At 36.9% G+C, this 22,182-nt stretch overlaps 2 protein-coding genes and 1 long non-coding RNA gene across 3 annotated transcripts in view; 2 read left to right on the top strand and 1 right to left on the bottom strand.

The window, feature by feature from the left end:
• Window positions 1-824: 824 nt before the first annotated feature.
• Window positions 825-6,882, top strand: LOC127516544 (4F2 cell-surface antigen heavy chain-like). Its single transcript, XM_051901298.1, has 9 exons — window positions 825-1,013; window positions 1,394-1,608; window positions 1,905-2,092; window positions 2,727-2,900; window positions 3,508-3,596; window positions 5,327-5,457; window positions 5,719-6,031; window positions 6,118-6,180; window positions 6,276-6,882. Exons 2-9 carry the CDS (start codon window positions 1,418-1,420, stop codon window positions 6,621-6,623), a joined length of 1,497 nt encoding a protein of 498 aa, XP_051757258.1. The 5' UTR covers window positions 825-1,013; window positions 1,394-1,417; the 3' UTR covers window positions 6,624-6,882.
• Window positions 6,883-7,097: 215 nt separating this feature from the next.
• LOC127516553 (uncharacterized) overlaps window positions 7,098-22,182 on the bottom strand; it is a 20,137-nt gene continuing 5,052 nt past the window's right edge. The window contains exons 3-4 of the long non-coding RNA XR_007931021.1: window positions 10,201-10,374; window positions 7,098-9,337 (exon numbers count right to left, since the gene is read on the bottom strand). This is a non-coding gene — a long non-coding RNA (uncharacterized LOC127516553). The remainder of the gene's footprint in view (window positions 9,338-10,200; window positions 10,375-22,182) is intronic.
• On the top strand, window positions 10,214-22,073 carry LOC127516545 (4F2 cell-surface antigen heavy chain-like). The gene is made up of 8 exons (XM_051901299.1): window positions 10,214-10,365; window positions 10,538-10,725; window positions 12,883-13,056; window positions 13,508-13,596; window positions 13,779-13,909; window positions 16,638-16,950; window positions 19,868-19,930; window positions 20,054-22,073. The coding sequence occupies exons 1-8, from the start codon at window positions 10,214-10,216 to the stop codon at window positions 20,399-20,401; spliced, it is 1,458 nt and encodes a 485-aa protein (XP_051757259.1). The 3' UTR covers window positions 20,402-22,073.

Below are 22,182 nucleotides of genomic sequence, written 5' to 3'. Positions count from 1 at the left end.
CACTTCATTGCACAATGTTTTTCAAGCAGACAGCAACCATGATTTGAAAAGTATGCTATGTGGCACTAAAAAAAAAAAAAAAAATCACTAATTTTGTTGTTCCCTCCTTGCATGGTAAAGCAAGCACTCATATATCTGAATTTATACAACCAACTTCTGAAAAAGAAAAAAACAGACATAAAATGAAACCTGTGTTTTCCATGTAGCCTATATTCACATGAAACAATCATGTGCTCATATGTGACTGTGGCCTGTGGCTTTTTAACATTTACGGAACCAAAATTGAAAGAGTTTTGTAACCTTTTACACATATATAGCAATAAAATAAAATATTCAATTTTACCTAATGATCAGGAAGAGCAATCTAGTTTTTAAGTATTTTGAAGGAAAAAGAAGAGATAGTTATTTCACAGACATTATCTTGATCAAATAATTCTGCCTTTGTGTGCTGGAGCCTTTGTTACAGAAAGCTCAACCCACTGTTTTATGACATGATTGTGTTATAAAAACAGTTTAGGTACTGCACTTCATATGCTATTGCTGATCAGGGCAATCTTAAGACTGCCTTAAAGTTATGAGTAAGCACATTTTTATTAATGTGATTTTTAGCCTTTCATCAAAGAGAGTTGTACTGGTTCTCATGGGGATGTTTGCGGGATGAATTCCAGTTCACTCAAGTGAACTCAGGCTCAATGATGCGCTCTGGAGGGGATAGCCTATTTAAGGTGGAAACTCTTTAGGAACTATGATTGTATTACAGTCTTGATTATAGTGTAACTTATCGAACATTATGTAAATTCAGTACATTAAAACGCGTGTTATTTGATGTTGTCGCAGAAGACTGTTGCAGACTGTCTTATCAGTTTCCAAGTTACTTTTGAGGTCCTCCTTAGATAGTGACTGGGCGGGTGCAAGTGGAGGAGTTGGCACTATATAAACCGAATTTACCATCAGATCTAGTCTCTGTAGTTTAACAGCGGGATCCTGCTTGAAACGGAAGCTTCTTTTTGCAGGTATGTCTCATTCATTCATTCATTCATTAGGATTATTCTGTGTAGTGTTTGGAGCTGTTTAACACAGCCTACTTTTATAAAAAAAAACATAATTATGCAAAAACAAATATAGCAAAGAAATTTGAAACGTGTTTAAAATCTTTATTTTTTGTTAATTTTATTTAAACATTTATTTGTTTGTTTGTTTTGAGGTTATATTGTAGTCTAGCTCTATTGGCTATGGGTCGATTTTTTAAAATTGTATTTAAATTTTCATTAAATAATATAATTTTTTTTTTTTTTTTTTTTTTTTTTAAATGTAATATTCATTTTGAATTAAATATCAGCATTTTGGTGTGAATTGTTTCGATTATTAGCTAATCGTCATTTTCCGTAAACAGACAGCGCTGAAATCACCGTCAAACATGAATAAAGAAGACGACATGAAGGACGTAGAACTGAACGAGATGGATCAGGAAAAACAACCGATGACCGGAGAAACTCCGACAGGCACGGAAAAAAACGGCTGCGTAAAGGTCAAAGTTCCTGAGGACACAGAAGTCAAATTTACGGGGCTCTCCAAAGAGGAGTTGATGAAAGTCGCCGGTACAACTGGGTACAATCTATCTGTCTATTAGAGCTGCACGATTCTCACACTTTTATGAACTAAACAAAATAACAAGTAATTTACAAGAGGTCCTGACAAAATGTTAATTTCTGCAGTCTATTTAAAATGTTTAATTAATTTGAATGAATTATTTTTAAAAATCGTTTTGAATGAATGATTCAATGACTCATAAATACTTCACTTGTTTCATTAGGCTACTGGATGAATCAGTGTTTTTTTTAATAAATATCTTGACTGAATGGTTCGATCTGTCTATCTGATATATATTTGGATATTTTCTGTAGGTGGGTTCGGACTCGTTGGGCCTTGCTGGTTCTGTTCTGGCTCGGCTGGGTTGGCATGTTAGCTGGAGCAATAGTGATCATAGTACAGGCCCCACGCTGTAAACCCATCCCTGAGATGAACTGGTGGAACGAAGGTCTTCTGTATCAGATATCTGACGTCAGTGCTTTCTCTGACAATGGACTGAAAGGTAAGCATATCTCCATTTAATGTCTGAGTCATTTACAGATTGCTTGTTATTTGTGTTAATCATTGAAAAAATGGGAACACATCTTGCCATCATCTCTCATCTTCATACGCTCTTGATAGAGGTTCACATACTTTTTAATAAACAAATCAGACAACAACCCACAACAGGCGTCAAGTACATAAAAGTCTCTGTATTTTGGCTCTTTGCTAAGATAACATTAGGAAAACACTAGAAAAAAAAGAGGCAGATTTGCTGATGCTGTAGATAAGCTGAAACTGACTGTCTTGTGACTCCCTCATGTGAGGAAGCATGTGCTGATCTACGCAAGATTCTGCCCTCTCATCACATTACTGCTCTTAACACAACTTTGGTTTGTAATCATGTTGTTGCACAAGTATTCACACTCTCACACACATACCGTAGACTAAATTAAGATAATCAAGTACAGTGACCTTAAACCCTGATATCTTCAGGTGTGCACAGTACTGTGGTTATACAATCAAAGCAGATTAATAATTAAAAGACCACCCTTAGGTCTGTGGCTAGAGTAAAAGGAAACACCATAAATGATGATGATTTCTCATTCACTTCCTCTTCTTCTTTTTAACCCTTCTGATTGTCGTTCTATCTGTAGGAGTGGAGGAGAAGCTGGACTATCTGAGCCAGATGAAGGTGAAGGGGCTTGTTTTGGGTCCGATACACACCGTGCAAGCAGACCAGTCGAGCACACTGGAACTAACTTCCATTAACCCTGAATTTGGCCCTGAAAGTCAGCTGACTTCTCTGTTGGACCGAGCACATAGAAAAGGTGACTCACTTGTTTGCTTTGAAGGTTTTCAAAAGAAAATATTAGCCTGGTCAGGTAACCAGTGATCTGTTTTAAAATCACAAAATAGTTCACTGGAACAGACCTTATCATTAAGCTCCTGTTGTTGTTTTAGGGAAAGGCTGTCTGAAATAACAGTGAGCTGTCAGTTTAACCTCTGACCTACTGCCCTGACTACATGGCATTCTTTTTTAAAAAGGTTTTTCATAAAAACCTTTAGCGTCATTTTAAACTTTATTTTAACTATTTCCCTATATTTCAAATATAATAAAACATAAAGACATTAGTCATCTCACAAACAATCTGTATGTTCCCCCGGCAGTTCACAGATAGATATTGTACTGTTTATTGTACCATTCTGGCTTGGAACTGACACACTAACTCAAACAAAGTTGTGTTGGTTTAGCAGGAACATCCCTGTGATTTCCAGCAAATAAAGCCATATGCCTTTAAATAAAGGCTTCATACAAGGCAAACATAAAAGCTTTTGGTTTTGTCAGGAAAGATAATCTCCAGAAAGATTTAAAAGCCTTCTGGTTTGTTAACCTTCCCCCCCTCCTCTCCTTGTTTTCCACTCTCTCTCTCTCAGGAATCTCCATAGTGCTGGATCTAACTCCTGATTATGAGGGTGTTTCAGCCTGGTTCAACAATGCTGCTACTGTTGCTGAGCGACTCAAAGTAAGTGCTGTTGAGAATGGGGTAGATATATTGATGGGGCTGGTCAGTTAGTGAGAGAAAAGACAACAAGATTTTGAGATGTATAAAGGGGCCAAGTAGGGAAGGACAAATCACCTGATATTAGAGTAATAAATTACTTCTGATATCAGCATTCCAATGTACACTACCGTTCAAAAGTTTGGGGTCACTTTTCATCAGTGTCAGTAAAGACTTTTAAATTGTTACAAAAAGAAAAAAAAAATCATATAAATGCTGTTCTTTTGAACTCTATTCCTCAAAGAATCCTGAAAAAAGTGCATTATGTTTTTTACACAACAATGTTAAGCAGCACAACCATTTTCAACACTGATAATAATAAGAAAAAGAATTTGACTGGATTGCTTTCATAGTGTATACGCTCATGTTGTTGAATGCATTTAAACCAGGGTTGCCAGGTTTGCAAAACCCACCCAATCATGGCCAAAACTAGCTTAATTGCATTCTGAGGGGTCCCCCGATAAAAAAACGCCTACTCTCTGCCTACTTACTGCTTAAACATTATGGGAAGCGCACTAGTCAGACGGGATTTAAACCTAAGTAAAGACGAAAAACGTACCAAGCACAATGTTCTCTCACCATTCCTGATTTCTAACACGCACTCACCATGTTCGGCGTGGTCTTGCAGCTATCAAAGCAGAAATGTAAGCTGCTGCTCTTCGTGTGTTTTTCCATCATCTTCGGTCGCGTTTTTATGTAAGTTGCATGAGCTTATTTCGTCCATTAGATAGAAAGATCTGAAAAAGCCTATATATCTACCCACCCATATACACTCCTCTTGAAGGAATCAGGACAGAAGTGGTTGAAAATGGACAAAAGAGATGGATTAAAACACCAGATGTAAACGGGAATGTGTCTCCCTCGTCTACTTGTGATCCGATCGACTGAAACACATCTTGGGCCTCATTTATAAAGCGTGCATACGCACAGATTTGATCTTAGAGTGTGCGTACGCTTAAATCCACGCCAACGCTCATATGTATAAAAACGGTCTTTGACGTGGAAAAGTGCGTAGCGTCACGTCAGGGTCTGAGCAGACGTACACACTTTTCCTGGTCAGATCACTGCAGGTTTTTGGAAATCTAAGCTATTCTTGCTGCTCGCCAAGGATTTGGACGATGACTGTTGATCTTTTATATGTAAATTACATTAATTAGGTGTCGTTTAAAATGCGGAGAACTGAAAGCATTCAGCTGCTGAAAGAGAGGCATACGCTCGTTTTCTGTGTGTACGTTTATTCTATGAATCACACGTACGCGCATCTGAGAAATGATCGTAAGATCAAAAATTAGGACAGTTTCTGCGCAACATTTTATAAATGAGGCCCCTAAATACCAGGTGTAAATAGGGCCTTAGAATGATTTCTGAAGGATCATGTGACACTGAAGGGCAGCTTTGCAATTATATGAAGACAAACTTCTATTAAAACAGAAAGCAGTTATTATAAATTGAAATACTATTTCATAGTATTACTGTTTTTACTGTATTTTTGATAGAATCTCTTTTACTCACCAAGGCTGCATTTATTTAATCACATGATTCTTACCGAACCCAAACTTTTGAATGGCAGTGTAAATGGAAACTAAAAGTTTGTTTTTCTACTATGAGTTATGTAATTATTATTCAGTACTTTATTAATCAATGCTTGGCCATATAAACAGATTTATTTGATCCATTCTATGGTTTAATTGTAGGAAGCTTGCGTATACTGGCTCAGTAAGGGGGTGGATGGCATCTTCTTGTCTCATCTGAATGACATCGCAAACACAGAAGCCTGGCCGTCTATTCAAGGCATATTCAACAGAACTGACGGGACCAAAAAAACGTATGTGCTTGTGGTTAGTGAAGAACTAAACTGGGTCAGAGCTATGTTGGAAAGTGTAAGGTGGAAATTTAATTAGTAAAACAGAGACACCTGGTGACCAGAATGGAGTACTGCTCACAGCTAGTGAATACAGTTGAATGAAAAGAAAAGAAAACACACTTCCAGAATTTCCGGAGTAAAGAAATTTATTACTTGAAAATGAAATAAAATTTTCTTTGACAGTTTCACCTTTTGCAAACCTCTCCTCCTCATCACTTTCAGAGCTCTGATGGGATCAGTCACCGGCCTTTCTGTGGATGAAGTCTCTGTCCTGCTGAACCGCTCAGGTGTTGACCTGCTCCTAACTGGACTGCCTGATCCGGCTCAGTCCGGCATAAAACAGGCCCAGGAAATACAGATGCTCTACTCTGGTCACCTGCAGACGAGTCTGGGCTGGAGTCTGAGTGGACGGACTCTGGGCTCTTTGGCTTCCAGAACTCCAGCAGTGCCAGTGAAGCTCTTTCACACCCTGCTGTTCACACTGCCCGGCACACCTGTGCTCAAAGCTGGAGATGAGGTCGGACTGAAGACAGGGGTGAGTGAAGCATGAAATGAAAATTAAGTAAGATGTTGATAAACGTTCACTTTAATCATGAACTTGACATAATTTCACCTATACAGGAGAAACTTGAAGCGATGTGGGACTTGGAAAGTAAAGCAGAAGATGCCAATACAACAGCAAAGGTACATTTTTATTTTCACATTTCTGTTCATATCACTGTAGTAAATGCATATTTTAAAAACACACGCTGTTTCTTCCCTTTGTTCTTCTGACTCAGACTGTACAGGAAGAGCATACCGCAGTGCGTGACTTCTTTAAAGCACTCAGTGATCTGAAAGGAAAAGAGCGATCGCTTCTGCATGGAGAATATGTCAGCCTTTACAGTTCACCCACTTCATTAGCATTTCTCCGCCTTTGGGATCAGAGCGAACGCTTTCTGGTCGCCTTAAACTGGGGAAATGACTCTGTTACCATGATGCTGACCAATAGCGACCTGCCAGCCGAGGCTCGGGTCCGTGCCACCACAGATGCAGAGAATCTAGCTGTGGATAGCAAGGTGCCAGTAGAGAAGTTAGAGCTTGGGCCCAAACAGGCTGTTCTGTTATCTTATCCTTTTCCTGGCTAGACACACACACACACACATAGACAGTCCTTAATGTCTCAGATCAGTCTCAACACTGTGTTTGGAAAGTCTTTGTCTTTTGAGTAGAAGAGTTTACATTGAAGTTTTAATTGTATTCTCAAATAGGAATACTTTTAGGAGCACTAACTTTGAAGCAATGAATGGCCAATTGTCATAGTTGTTGTAGAATAGAAGATGATCTCCATACAGAGACATGTAGATCTAAAGCCCTGCTATAATAAAAAACAAAATGGCAACTGTTTTTGTGTGAAACTGTGTCTACTTTACTGCACTGGTGTGGTTAATGCTTACAGTACACTGTAAAGAGATTGCTGTAAATTTTACAGTAACTTACTGGCAGCTGGATGCCAGTAATTTACTGTAAAATATTTTACAGTATTATTACTGTATTTTCAATTGCAAAATTTTGTACAGTACTGTACTTTCATTTACAGTATTATCATGTTGTCATTGAGTTTATTTTAATTTAGTTTAAACAAAATTATTTTTACCTGTATAAAATGATCCAACTGCAGTAAACCATATTTTAAAAACATTAAAATAGAAAGGAGTTATTTATATTTTAATAATATTTCACGATATTACTGTTTTATTGTATTTTTGAGCAAATAAATGCAGCCTTCTTTCAGAAATCTGACCCCAAACCTTTGAATAGTGTACATTAGAAATGCTAAATAATGATATCCAATTACTCAATCGGGCCATAAATGTAGGCCCGGTTTCACAGATAGGGCTTAGACTAAGCCAGGATTGGGCCTTAGTTCAATTAGGATATTTAAGTAGCTTTTATAAAAGTACACCAGAAAAAAACATTACTGGTGTCCATCTTGAGACAAAACAATGGCAGTGACATATTTTAAGATATGTCAGTACAAGTTGCTTTTTAAAACAGCTCAAACATACACTTTAGTCTGGGACTAGCTTAAACCTTGTCTGTGAAACCGGGGGTAACTGAGGGAAAGGCTTGTAAGTGGCAGTATTGGTCAGTGAACAGCTCGTGGCTACTAGTGCAACATGTTCCTAAATCAACATATTTGTTGATCCTGGACATTCCAATCAACCAATCAGATTTGAGGGACAAGCTTACAGTTTATGTCAAGTTTAGGCTTAAAACCAGATTAAGGTGCTTCTACATCAGTGTTATTCACCTGTCATTTCCCTCTGATTTTAGAGAGACTACATTTTCAGACAGGAATGTTGTTCCAGGATCAACAAAATGTTAATAACGTCTTACTTGGCACATCACGGTGACCCTTTATGAACATGCACAAGCCCACAACTTTTTAGCAATGCACAGAAATGTATGGCCCAAAACCCTCAAAATAACTCTTATAAGGGAGACCAGTGACGGTTGTAACATTTTTTGACATTTCTGTCTGTATCTTGGAGTTCTTTTAAGTCAGTGTGTTCAAAATGTGGTTAAAACTAGTTAAATTGTCAGCTATTAAATGACAGCTGTTATCTTTGCAGCACAAACAGAAAATGCATGGTTTAGTTGGTTTCAAATGTTACAATTCACCCCATAGTCCGGGTTAGTTGTAACAGACCCTAGGGTGAGATAACATTATGATATCCACCTGATGTCTTTCTCTTCTCTTCATTGATGTTACAACTAACCCAGAGTCTTGTAGCCATGAACTAGCTCCCTTTACAGCTAACAGCCAAAACATTGGCACAAACAACTTGCATGAAAAATATCTACAGACACACAATAAACATAATTTAGCTTTGACAAGTTTAACTACAAAGCAGGAATTGCCATAAAAAATAAATGAAGTAAAAAAAGTTACTTTCTTACATCAAAATGAGTTTTTCTCTAAAAATCTGCTGTGTCCACCACAGGGCTCTACTTTCCTGCATGTGGAATAAGGACTTGTGTGAAGCATGTGTGAAGTGAATCAGGTGATTTGTAACTTGTTCCTCATTGGAGAAACTGGAAGTGTTACATCTAACCCGTGTTATAACCATCCCCGGTCTCCACCTACAGTCATATTATGTAAATCCAAATGCCTATTTTTAACAATAATTTACTCTACCATACTTTAAAAGTACATGTTGTCTTGTAAGTGCAACATTTTTTTTTTAACAATACTAACAGGAAAATAGTAAAACATGTATGTACAATATTTGTGTGGAAAACATAAAATATATTGTATTTTGTCTATTTTATTTGCTTTATTTGTGTTATAGACACAAAGTCTTGTTTTTAGCCAATACCCATGCATGTGTTCCAGGTAAATAACTAAGATAAATTTTATGGTAATCCATACTATTTACATCTCCATAAAACAATTCTTATAGTACTTTACAGAAAACTACTGACCTGCATTGGAATGAAGCGCAATTCTGCATCTTTTCAAACACACACAGACTCCCCAAAGCCTACAACAATAACAATAAACACACTTGGGGAAAAAAATAGACCAGTTCCATCTGGTTGTGGTCTGTTATATTTTTTCCATCTCTTTGAACAAGGTACTGGAGAGCAGGATCAGACAGGCTTAGGAAAGGTCCACCCAGACCCCTGCAGAGCATCTGTGAACCCCAGGACCCCATGCAGAGCGCTGAGAAAACAAACCACACTCCTCAGACTCTTCCTCTTCAACTCAGCTGGTATTGTTCATCTTAAACTGAGGGAAGGAGACAGAATAGCATGCAGGGAAGATGTGTCTTTGAGTTGTGTTGATTACACCTTCCTGTAATAGAAAAACGCAGCTCTGTGTCTGGTTCTATCTTGAGAAGTGCATTAAATGTAAATATTTGTGGGAATAGGTTTGCAATATGACATTGTATTTATTACAAATTTGCTTTTCAACTGTAATTTTGTTTAACCATAGCCTATACTATCTATCTATCTATCTATCTATCTATCTATCTATTCTATTCTATTAAAAATTTGCCAATTTGTTACTTTTTTTTACTTAAGGACCAATGAAAATACATTGAATTCTTACATTGTGTAATTTTTTTTTTTGTCTTTTGTGTGCATACAAAGGTAACACGTGATAATTAAACACATGTATTTTAGTTGACTTTCTCTGTTACTCCTCCAGTACTGTATGTACTTGTTGGATTTTAGGGGCGGGAACAGATGAAGTCGACTTCATAAAAGTGAACTGACCACCAAACTGTGCTCTGTGTTCTGCCCGACAACACTGAGGACGACTCGTCTGAACTCTGCACAGGTATGTAACTGAGCAATCTTCAAGTATTTTTCTTTTTTTATTATTTATTTATCATTTATTATTGTTTTGTTCTGTGTTGCCACCTTAATATCAAACTATAGCTTACTATTGAGGCTATTACAATGACAGCAGCAGTTATTGTAACCCTATTTGGTTTACAGTCACTCTATTTTGCTTCTTTGTGTGGTTAAAAAAGGTATATTTTTATGGCCTGTTTATTATTAAACTTTTATGGCTGCTTATAATTAATAAACTTCATTTTAAAAGCAGTCCACATAAATGGAAACCATATGTTGCCTGAAATGTAATGAATCTTTTGTAATTAATAGCTTTTGCTTTATATGTTTTAATTCAGCGTTTTGACACAAACTTACATAAAGAAGAGAAATGAAGGACGTAGAACTGAAGGAAGTGGATCAGGCAAAACAGCCAATGACCCGAGAAATAAATGGCTGCGTGAAGGTCACGGTCCCAGAGAACACTGGAGTGAAGTATGGCCTCTCCAAAGATGAGTTAATTAAAATCGCCGGCACAGCTGGGTACGCAACCTATATGAGGATTAGGAAATTAAAATTTAAAAAGACATTTGACATTTTCTTTATCAATCAATCAATCAATCAATCAATCAATCAATCAATCTATCTATCTATCTATCTATCTATCTATCTATCTATCTATCTATCTATCTATCTATCTATCTATCTTCTGCAGGTGGATTCGGACTCGTTGGGCCTTGCTGGTTCTGTTCTGGCTCGGCTGGGTTGGCATGTTAGCTGGAGCAATAGTGATCATAGTACAGGCCCCACGCTGTAAACCCATTCCTGAAATGAACTGGTGGAACGAAGGTCTTCTGTATCAGATATCTGACATCAATGCTTTCTCTGACAATGGACTGAAAGGTGAGATAAATGGAAATGTCTTCATTGTTTATCCCCCATGTCTATACATGTGTATTATTTGAATAACAATTATAAAGCCTTAGAGAAATCACAGCATTAAATATTTTGAAAGGTTTTAAATTCTATTTGCCATTTTTTTTTAGCTTGTGGTGTTTATATTTTTTTGTTTATTAGAATAGTAGCTTTGTTTTGCAGTTATTACAGAATTGCAAGCTGCATATTAGGCTGTTGAAATGGCTGAAAAACTAAACTCGAATTTTATACTTAAATGTGACTAATATTCGAATTATATTCGAATTTAAAAGATATTGGAGGAAAAAAAGATTTTTGCTTGTCCCTTGAGGCCACAAGAGGGCGCAATGTGCAAAATATTAATCAATTATAATTTCGTAAATTGCATTTAAAAACAATTTTGAACAAAACAGCATCATGTATTAACGCATAGTTTACAAAGAGCCGAAGCGGTGATTACACAGAGTAGTTTTTATTGGATTTAAAAACATTAGCATTAGAACGGGAGAATGTCTAGAATGTCTCGAGACAAGTTTTTTAAAAGTTTAACTTTTTCTGCAGTTTGACTTTACATGGCTTTCTAAACACTCTCTGGTCAAAGATGTCCATCTAGCGCATGTTTACATAGAAAACAATGGAAAAGCAGCGCAGACAATGCGTTCTGTGTGAACGGCTTGGTTACGGTTTTGACTTAACCAAGATCTTCTCCACATTGAGCTTCTCTATTTCTGAAAAGTTTTGAATGAACAACACAGCAGCGCCGCAGCTAGTGGTTTAAACTGGGTAGGCTAAGGAAAACATTAAAACGCAACAATGACTGCCTACATAATCGTCGTGCATCACCTAAAATTCAGATGCACCGTTTTTGCATTCGAGTGTGGATTTTTATTTTAAATTGGATGAATATACAAAATTCAAATTTCTTACTGCACATATATACATGCTGTAGTCAAAACAAATTTATTTCAATTCGTATATATGTCCAAATTGACATATCAAAAAGTAATAGGCTATACATAAAAAAAGGATTGGCAGTGCTGGATAGTAACTGATTGCATGTAATCTGGGTTACGTAATCAGAATTCCAAAAATTAATTAATTGGACCATATTACATTTTAAAATTCTCATAATCAGACTACAGTTGCATTTTTATTGATTACAAGATTACATATTCATTGATTCTCCCCAAATCATCTTTTTTTTAAAATCTTTTTAATTTTCCTTTCTAAAAAAGAGCATATCACTTATATATGTTCATAAAGTCTTCTCAATTTGTGGAATTGCACACATCAGCCTCTAGTCAAGTGGCTAAAATAACATGGGAAAAAGGAGAGGCAGCACAACACTTGACCACTGAATTTACAGAAATCATTTCACTTTTAATAAGGGTTTTCTCAATATTGCATCTAATCAACTCCTGATGAACACATTTTAATTATTATAGTTCGAATGAATAGTGAGTCATTTAACCATGTAATACTAAGTCTTTCACACACATTGTAATGCACAAATTCATGTCATTTTATGTTTACATGTAATGCAGTTAAACTCTTTAGTCATCTGAACTTCTTTTGACCTAATATATTTAATAATTCAAAAGTCAATAATTCAACAACATATTTGCATATTCTTTGCTTGTACTTCTGTATTATTTGTCTGTTTTGTAAAGTGTCTTTGGATCCTTAAAAGGTAGGTCTACTATACACAAATATTTGATGCTGATTAATGGTTACATGGCATGCAGGTAAACAAATAAGTTATCTTTTTAAGTATGTGTTGATTTGTTTTAATTCATTGATTTATTATTTATTTATTTTATTTCAATCACTAACCCCCTGCAGTTTATTCACAAACCACAATTTGGAAAACCCTGATGTAATGTAATGTTTAATGCCCTTCATATTGTAGAATACATTTTCTTTCTCTTTGTATTTTATATCAATATGGCATCAATAAGACTGTCCTATTCAAATCAAATCAATATAATAGGTCAAAAGTAACCAAAAAGTTCAAAACATATTACCTAAAATGTGTAATGTAGCAGATTACATTACTTATTACAATTTCTGTCATGTAATTTGGAATCTGTAACAGACTACAATTTGTACTTGTACAATTTGTCCTTGTGTTCTCGTTCTCTGTAGGAGTGGAGGAGAAGCTGGACTATCTGAGTCAGATGAAGGTGAAGGGGCTTGTTCTGGGTCCGATACACAATGTGCAAGCAGACAAGCTGGATACACTAAATCTAACTTCAGTTAAACCTGAAGTAGGCACTGAGAATAAAATAGAATCTCTGCTGGAGCAGGCACATAAAAAAGGTGACCTTTGACCCTGAATGGCCTTTTATTCAGGAGTACTTTTTTAATTTTGACTGCCATTGAAGGCTTGCCAATATGTCAAAGAGCTGTACATTTTAATCATCCTCAATGACCATATCCACACCTTAAAATAGACCTCTAAACATAAGCCATTTTATGAATGGGCTTTTGATTCTTCTGTGCTACAGTATGATATTCTGTAGTGAATAAGTCACAGTTTATTTTTATTTTATTTACAAATTTTATTTTTGAAAATACATTATGTTATGTAAAAAGACTGTTCTGAAGCTTATGCTGGGCCAAGTGTTGCAATTTTGACACTACAATACAAACATTAAGCCTGTACAAACTTGATAGATGATCATCTTATTTTCCCACCCGTTCTTTTCCCCTGCTCTGTCTCTCTTTCTTTTTCACTTTCTCTTGGTGTTTGTCACTCTCTCTTTTGCAGGTATCTCCATAGTGCTGAATTTAACACCCAACTATGAAGGAGAATCAGTCTGGTTCAAAAGTTTTACCACTGTTGCTGAGAAAATCAAAGTAAGTGCTGATAATGCTGAGGAAATTGTGAAGAAAAGTCATGTGGACGGTGAAAGATGGAAAGATAGATCACTATCTTTCCATCTTTAGCAGATTTTAGATATTAGAATCACAACATGTATACAAATGTATATAATACGAAACTTATTTTTTAACTATTTCATTTGTTTTTGAAATTTTAGGAAGCATGTACATACTGGTTGAATAAAGGATTTGATGGAATTTTCTTGTCTGACCTGGGAAACATCAAAGAAACAGACTCCTGGTCATCTATACAAGCTATATTCAACCAAACCGACAAGACTAAAAAAGTGTACGTCTCTGTAGTTGTTCTCTGAGAACTTATATATATATATAAACTCTTAAAGATGCAGTAAGCGATTTCTGATAAACACTTGATATTTGAAATCGACACCCAGACTATTTGTGCATTCAAGTCCTCCTAAAGTCGTGATTACGAGCTCAACCCACTCAAATTTCGAAATGGGAGGGCGTTCATGTGCAATTTTTACCTAGGAAACTCGTGTTTACGATAATTCCGAGAGCAAGGCAGCATAATAACACAAGACGCGTCACTCGTATTGTTTGAATGGGAGAAAGTGCAACGCGCAATATGATGGAATAAGTCCCGCCTTCTAAATAAGAGCCAATCGCTGATTGGTAAAGTCATCGCGTTACTGCAGCGGCCTTTAGAAGCTCCGGTTCCTATAGAAACAGTCAGACGCGCGCCTCCTAAATTAGACACAAGAGACACGCGCTTTAGGACTGCGCATGCGCATTAGCTTGATCCAGCCAGAAAAATACAGTTTTTTGTCATGATTCGAGCGTTTAGAAACAAAATTTATGATACAGTTGTTGTCAGATTTCATTGGTGATTTCAAATATGAAATTTAATCGAAAACTTGGCAAACAGCTTTGGAGAATTTGATGTTTCCCCATTCAAAGAGATAGGAGCTGCACTTGCATGCTCGAGAGGCGTTTCAAAGATGGCCGCTGAGTGAAATGACTTGTCTTAAAGGAACTTTGATAAAGGTGCGTTCACGCCACCTCATAATTCCTGTAATACGAGGTGACGTGAACACAGCATAAATATACCAAAACACCCCTTTCATTGCTCCGCCCCCAAAATAACGAACACGCTATGCAATGCAGGCAGTTGGTTCAACAACAACAACATACAACAGCATATCTAGGTTCTGTGAAATAGCAAAAACCAAGAAACCAAGAAAAGCTTAAAAAAAAACCAAGAAAAGCTTAAAAAGTTCACTTATCGAACAGAAACAAATCAACCTTGGTGTCCATTTTCAAGCCTTCCCGCTATCTTTTCGGAAATGTCCAGCACTCCCGCTTCGCTTGCTCACTCTCTCTCCTTCCCAATATTATCTGCCTGCAATACCAGAGGCTGCATTTTCAGGATCGCATTTCTAGGACCCTAGCAATGATTTAATTGTTTAATTGATTAAGTTTAATTTATATATTGTCCTAACTAACTCCTAGCCCTAAACCTACCCATTAGTAACCCTGTTTAAATATTTAAAACTAGATGGCGCTGTCACAAAAACTAGGGTTCTAGAAATGCAGCCCTGAAACGAGTATGAGGTCTCTGCGGAACAAAAGTGGGCGTTTCTGTAGGTGTTTTCACACTGGTGGGTGTTTATATATGCAATGAAAATGATCCCCTTCACCCGACCCCACCCCTAAACCCTACCCACACTCTGACGTGGGCAAATCAGGTAACTGTCTCAAAAACGCCCCTCTATTTATGGCCTCGCCCACTGATCATTACTGTCCTGCAGAGACCTGCTTCTCAGGGTGCTTCTCAATTCTTATTTGTGCATCCTTGTTTCCTTTCCTCGCGTCTTAGCTCCAACCATTCAGGATGCGAGGGAAGGACATAAGGAAAAGATGCAAGGACGGAGGAATTGAATCAAGTGAAATGATATCCTCGCTCCCTTTATCGTCACTTCAAAGCGTCATCAGCTGCACTCGAGGGATCTACCCATATGTTGTTAAAGTTTGGTTATTTTAAAAGAAATTATAATAAATATTAATAAAGCAAGATGCCCCATTGAAATATGTGAAATGGGGAGGAGAATTTATACGTGCGTCAGGTTTCTCGACAAGAAAGACTTCTGCAAAGGATACACCTGTGTATCCTCGCTCATGACTTCTCAGGAAGCTTATATACATGTATATATTCTCCTCCCCCCTCACATCTGTCAACAATAATTTAAATGTATTCTTTACTTTTGCAGTTTAAATAAACTTTACATCTCACATATTTCAATGGAGCATCTTGCGTTATTAATATTTATTATTAATTTTTTAAATAACCAAACTTTAACAACATGAGGGCAGATCCCTCGAGCGCAGCTGATGACGCTTTGAAGTGATGCTCGGGTGAACAAGAACATTCCAATATACAAATAACATTTCCTTCGATTCTGCCGTCCTCATTTTCTTTCCTTGCATCCTCCCCTCACATCCTACGGGGGTGGAGCTGAGACGCAAGGAATGGAAACGAGGATGCACAAATAAGAAATGAGAAGCACCCCTGTACTTGCCTGAAACTGCTGCGGTCCTAAAAGTGCAGCCTCTGGTATTGCAGGCCGTAAGTGGATACGCCCCCTATTGCTGATTGGCTACAAGAGTGTTTTGGTGCTCAGTGGATCGGTCCAATCCACTTTTTTCCTATTTACACAGCCAGGAGGACTACATACAAACACGTTTTTTTTTTTCAGCACACACACACAGAACAGACATCTAGCAAATAATGTCGATTTAAATGTTCAACAGCATTTCTCAGAAATACTTTATTGCACCTTTGTTGTAACTTCTTGTCTGCTGATTTGTTTAATGAAATAGAGACACCTGCTGGCCAGATGGGGTTATGAGCACTGCTACTTGCTCCGTCAAATGTTTTTTTTCCGTCTATTTGTTCTCTTTTGTTTACAAGGACCAATTATTTTTCTAACCTTCAATATTTTTTGACAGTTTCACTTTACTCAAACCTCTCTATCTCTCCTCCTCATCACTTTCAGAGCTCTGATGGGATCAGTCACCGGTCTTACGGTGGATGAAGTCTCTGTCCTGCTGAACCAGTTAGGTGTTGACCTGCTCCTAACTGGACTGCCTGATCCGGCTAAATCTGGTGAAAAACAGGCAGAGGTAATACAGAAGCTTTACTCTGGTAACCTGCAGACGAGTCTGGGCTGGAGTCTGAGTGGACGGACTCTGGGCTCTTTGGCTTCCAGAGCTCCAGCAGTGCCAGTGAAGCTCTTTCACACCCTGCTGTTCACACTGCCCGGCACACCTGTGCTCAACGCTGGAGATGAGGTCGGACTGAAGACAGGGGTGAGTGAAGCTTGCAAGGGAGGTGACTGGATAACAGCATTGATGGATAAATCAATGAGAAATTGAATCAGTGTTTGGGCACAAATCTCAGAATTAAACAACTGGCTCCCTTTCGATTACTGATTTGGAATTTGAATTGAATGGGTCACACTCTACAGGTAATTTACTGGATTGCAATCTATCTATCTATCTATCTATCTACCTACCTACCTACCTACACTATATTGCCAAAAGTTTTAGGACGCCTGCCTTTACGTGCACATGAACTTTAATGACATCCCATTCTTAATCTGTAGGGTTTAATATAGAGTTGGCCCACCCTTTGCTGCTATAACAGCTTCAACTCTTCTGGGAAGGCTTTCCACAAGGTTTAGGAGTGTGTTTATGGGATTTTTTGACCATTCTTCTAGAAGCGCATTTGTGAGGTCAGGCAGTGATGTTGGCGAGAAGGCCTGGCTCGCAGTCTCCGCTAATTCATCCCAAAGGTGTTCTATCGGGTTGAGGTCAGGACTCTGTGCAGGCCAGTCAAGTTCCTCCACACCAAACTTGCTCATCCATGTCTTTATGGACCTTGCTTTGTGCACTGGTGCGCAGTCATGTTGGAACAGGAAGGAGCCATCTCCAAACTGTTCCCACAAAGTTGGGAGCATGAAATTGTCCAAAATGTCTTGGTATGCTGAAGCATTAAGAGTTCCCTTCACTGGAACTAAGGGGCCAAGCCCAACCCCTGAAAAACAACCCCACACCATAATCCCCCTCCAACAAACTTTACACTTGGCACAATGCAGTCAGACAAGTATCATTCTCCTGGCAACTGCCAAACCCAGACTCATCCATCAGATTGCCGGACAGAGAAGCGTGATTTGTCACTCCAGAGAACACGTCTCCACTGCTCTAGAGTCCAGTGGCGGCGTGCGTTGCATCTATCTATCTATCTATCTATCCATCCATCCATCCATCCAAACCTGTATGATTTTCTTTCTTCTGCTGAACACAAAAGAAGATATTTCAAAGAATAAGGGTAACAAAACAGTTGATGGGCCCCATTGACTTCCATATATGGGGGAAAAAAAATAATAATACAACAGAAGTCAATGGCTACCATCAACTGTTTGGTTACCAACATTCTTCAGAATATCTTCTTTTGTGTTCAGTAGAAGAAAGAAGCTCATACAGGAACAAATGATAACAAATTTCATTTTTGGGTGAACTATCCCTTTAATGACTATAAAAACTTTTCAAAAAGTTGCTATGAAATGGAAGTAGTGACAAATATTTTCTTTTATATTGGGGCGGTTTCCCGGACAGGGTTTTAATTAAGCCAGGATAGGCCTTAATCTTGAATAGTTAATCATGGCTTAAAAAATGTCTTTCTGAAACACAGATTAAGTACAGATTACTAAAACCTGAACTATGGAGTCCTGAATTAAAATAAACTAGATTCATTTAAAACCAACTGTGCTAATCTGAATTAGCATGAAAGAGGTTGCCTAGAAAACATGGAATGAACCAAGAAAATCTTAAAATTGCTTGGAACTGAGAAGCAAATCCAAGGAAAACAATGGCAGCAGAAAAAGACTGCAATCCAAAAAAAAAAAAAAAACTTAACTAAACAAGAGACATTTCTTTAAAAAAAAAAAAAAAAAAGTAATGCCTGGAAATCTGTTTGTAATGAATTCTATTTAAATAGATGAATTCTCTCTCTCTATATATATAATCCTATGATTATCAATGCTTTTGTTTTGTCCTTTACATAGCAACAAACTAAACATAACTATTTACACATGTGATAATCGGTGCTGGCAGTCTAGAAATGATACTGGTTTGATCCAAAGCACTATCATAGTGGTTGTTTCATTATATAAAAAAGGCAATTTTTGTTAGCAGGTCCTCAACCCGAGCACAAGCTCAACACTTCATCACAACGGTAATCTCTAAAAAACACTACCATAACAAAAACTTTTACATAATGTAACATTAAACAGTAAGAAGTCTCTCCATATTCTCATCTTTCTAAAAAATGCATAAAATAACACTTTTTCAACATTTACTCTCCCAATTCAGCCTGGTACAAAGCATGATGGGAAGTGAAAGTCCTGTTTGATTGGGTTACTTGACTGAAACATGTTATTTCAAAATGAAAACATCAAGTGAGTTCTAATTACCATTTCAAGTCAATTTAACATAAAGCAATCACATTTGAACCAGAAACAATGGTGTTAAATCAAAATAAATAGTTTAAATAAAGTATTTAACAGCATCAAAAAAAATAAATAAAATAAAATAAAAAAAAAATAATATATATATATATATATATATACACACACACAGTGTATATCAATATTGATATATATCCAAGTAATACATGTGTCTTCTTTGAAACACAACATAAATCGGAAGTTAAACCTGCCTTCTGGTAGGTTTAATTTAAGCCTCAATTTAGTCCTGGAGTAGCTCTAGTCTTCCTCCAGGAAATCATCTTATTAAACTCTGGACTAGACTAAGTCTAGGACTATTTTAAACCATGACAGAGAAAGCAGATTTCTGTTAATCTGGTTTAAAGGGCCATTTTATTCTAGGACTAGGCTTAATCTCTGTCTGGGAAACCGCCCCATAGTGACTTAAGAATTGAGTTTAAAAAAAAAATGAATCACACACACAGATGAATTGTTAACAATTACTTCAATAACATGCATTTAGAAAATAGATAGGGTGCATTTTCATTTCATGCCAATTTTAACCTGTTTTAAAAAAAAATTACTCTAGGCTTTATAAAGATACTAACATTCTCAGCAAGACTGCAAAACTCTTTAATTTCTCTGCTATTCTCAGGCCTTAGTCTTAGCATAGAAAGCTATGTTTATATTCGGCCAAGTTATTGTCATAACGCTGCTGACTTAAGATTCCTCCTTTACAGGAAAAACCTCAAACAATGTGGGACTTGAAAAACCCAGATGAAGAGACGAATGTAACAGCAAAGGTAGATTTTCATTATTATTTACATGGCTATTCATAACAAGTAGATGTGATCTCATTGCTGTACTAATTACAAATTTAAAACCAGCACACTGCGTCTTGCTCTTTCCATCTTCCACTCATTCAGGCTCTGCAGGAGGAGCGTATCGCCATGCGTAACTTCTTCAAAGCACTAAGTGATCTAAGGGCAAAAGAGCGATCGCTTCTGCACGGAGAATATGTCAGCCTTTACAGTTCAACCACTTCATTAGCATTTCTCCGCCTCTGGGACCAGAGTGAACGCTTCCTTACTGGCATGAACTGGGGAAATGACTCTGTAACCATGAAGCTCACTTATAGTGACCTGCCGGCTCAAGCTCAGGTTCGCCTCAGCACAGATGCTGCGAATCTAGCCGTGGATCGCATGGTGTCCTTACAGAATTTAGAGCTTGGGCCCAAACAGGCTGTTCTGTTGTCTTATCCTTATGCTGGTTAGACACATATATACAGATCCTCGTATTGTCTCAGAGCTGTTTGATTTCCTCTGAGATCTCATAAAATCCTAGTTTTAGTGCCTTTCTCCTTTTTGAAGTTTAAGTGGTCAAAGTCGAAAAGCTTTTAAATTGGAAATTAAAGTGATTAAGAATGTCTGTTGTTTATGAAGCACATTTTTTTGCCCCAAAAGAAAAAAAAATCATGACTTAGGTAGTCTTACTTAGTCAAAAAGTCGAAATTATCACATAGCCTACCAAGTCATAATTGTGAGATGAAAAGTTGAAATTATGACTTAAAGTCATGACCTACTAAGACATAATTTTGACTTTTTATGTCAATTATCTCATAGAAATCTTAAATTATGATAACCTACATTGGAAATGATGAGATTAAACATTTTAAATTGTCAACTTTTGGGCAATTTCAGCTGTTTAATGTCGAAATATGACTTTTTGAGTCATATTTTCGATTTAGTATGTCATAATTTCAAAATGTTATTATAATTATGAAATTTATGACCTGGTTTCACAGACAGGGCTTAGATTAAGCCAGGATTAGGAATTAGTTCAATTAAGGCATTTAAAAAGCTTTTGGAAACATGACAAAACAATGGCACTGACATATTTTAAGGGCCTGTTTATACACCTCATGCGTTTTTACTATTTGATTTGTTAAAATGGTTCCATTTACAGTTGGCCACAATCACAAATGTTTCTCCGCAGAATGAATATAAATCCAATCTTTAATTGCTGCACTATAGGCAAATTTAAGTTCACGTCAACTAAAACAACAGATATGCCCTACATTTTATTTATCATCAGCTAATTTCAAGATCAAAGACCACAACAGGAGAAACATCTTCATCAGCACTGGTAAGATCATTTAGTTTCATTACTTTTAATGAAGATTACTTTTTTTGAGCATCAGTGACGTACTTTCAGTTTCATTTGCAGCAGTTTGCACGTCGGCTTGCTGAAGAGATACTCAGCTACTCATTTTCACTGAAGTGTGTTGCTGTAGTGCTGTCATATCTGGCTATAACATGTCATATAGCTAATAACGCGCTCACATGTTTATTTTTTTTAACATATTGGAAGGAGTAAAATTTACATATGTGGTTTCAACAATATGCATTTAAACCTATCCAGTTTCGTCTAGAATGAGTCCCAGACCACCTCCTGAAGTGGTTTGAGGGACCACTTCAGTCTCAAAAGCGTTTCGAAGGGCATTTACACCTGGTCTTTTCACGATCGGATAGATATCCGATCAGAGAAAATGCATTAAAAGTGACCAGGTGTAAAAAGGCCGTAGGATATGACAGTGCAAGTTATACTTTGGGTTAAAACAGCTCAAACATGCATTTTAGTCTGGGACTAGGCTTAAGCCTTGTCTGTGAAACCGGGGCAGTAAGTCATAATTTCAACTTTTCATTTCATTATTATTACTTGGTATATGTCATAATTTTGATATGTTCTAATTATGATTTACCAAAGCATGATTGTTTTTCTTTTGTGTCAGAAATTGGCTTCCATACTTTTGATTGTCAATCTGTGTGTATTAAACTTTACATCTTTTCTCTACTAATAAAAAGTGAAATACAAAGTTAAATAAAAAGGTTTGACAAAGTGCAAAACCACATTAAAATAAATAAATCAGCTTAACTACAAATCCGATATATTTACTGCTGTACATGTCCTTTTTGTAAATGTTTGTGTATGTTATAATGCAGAAGTGTGACTTTTCTTTTCTTTTCTTTTCTTCTCTTTTCTTTTCTTTTCTTTT

This window comes from Ctenopharyngodon idella, chromosome 7, assembly GCF_019924925.1.
Source record: "Ctenopharyngodon idella isolate HZGC_01 chromosome 7, HZGC01, whole genome shotgun sequence".
Lineage (NCBI taxonomy): Eukaryota > Metazoa > Chordata > Actinopteri > Cypriniformes > Xenocyprididae > Ctenopharyngodon > Ctenopharyngodon idella.
Note: the sequence above shows the minus strand (reverse complement) of the source record. Positions and strands in the feature narration are given on the sequence as shown.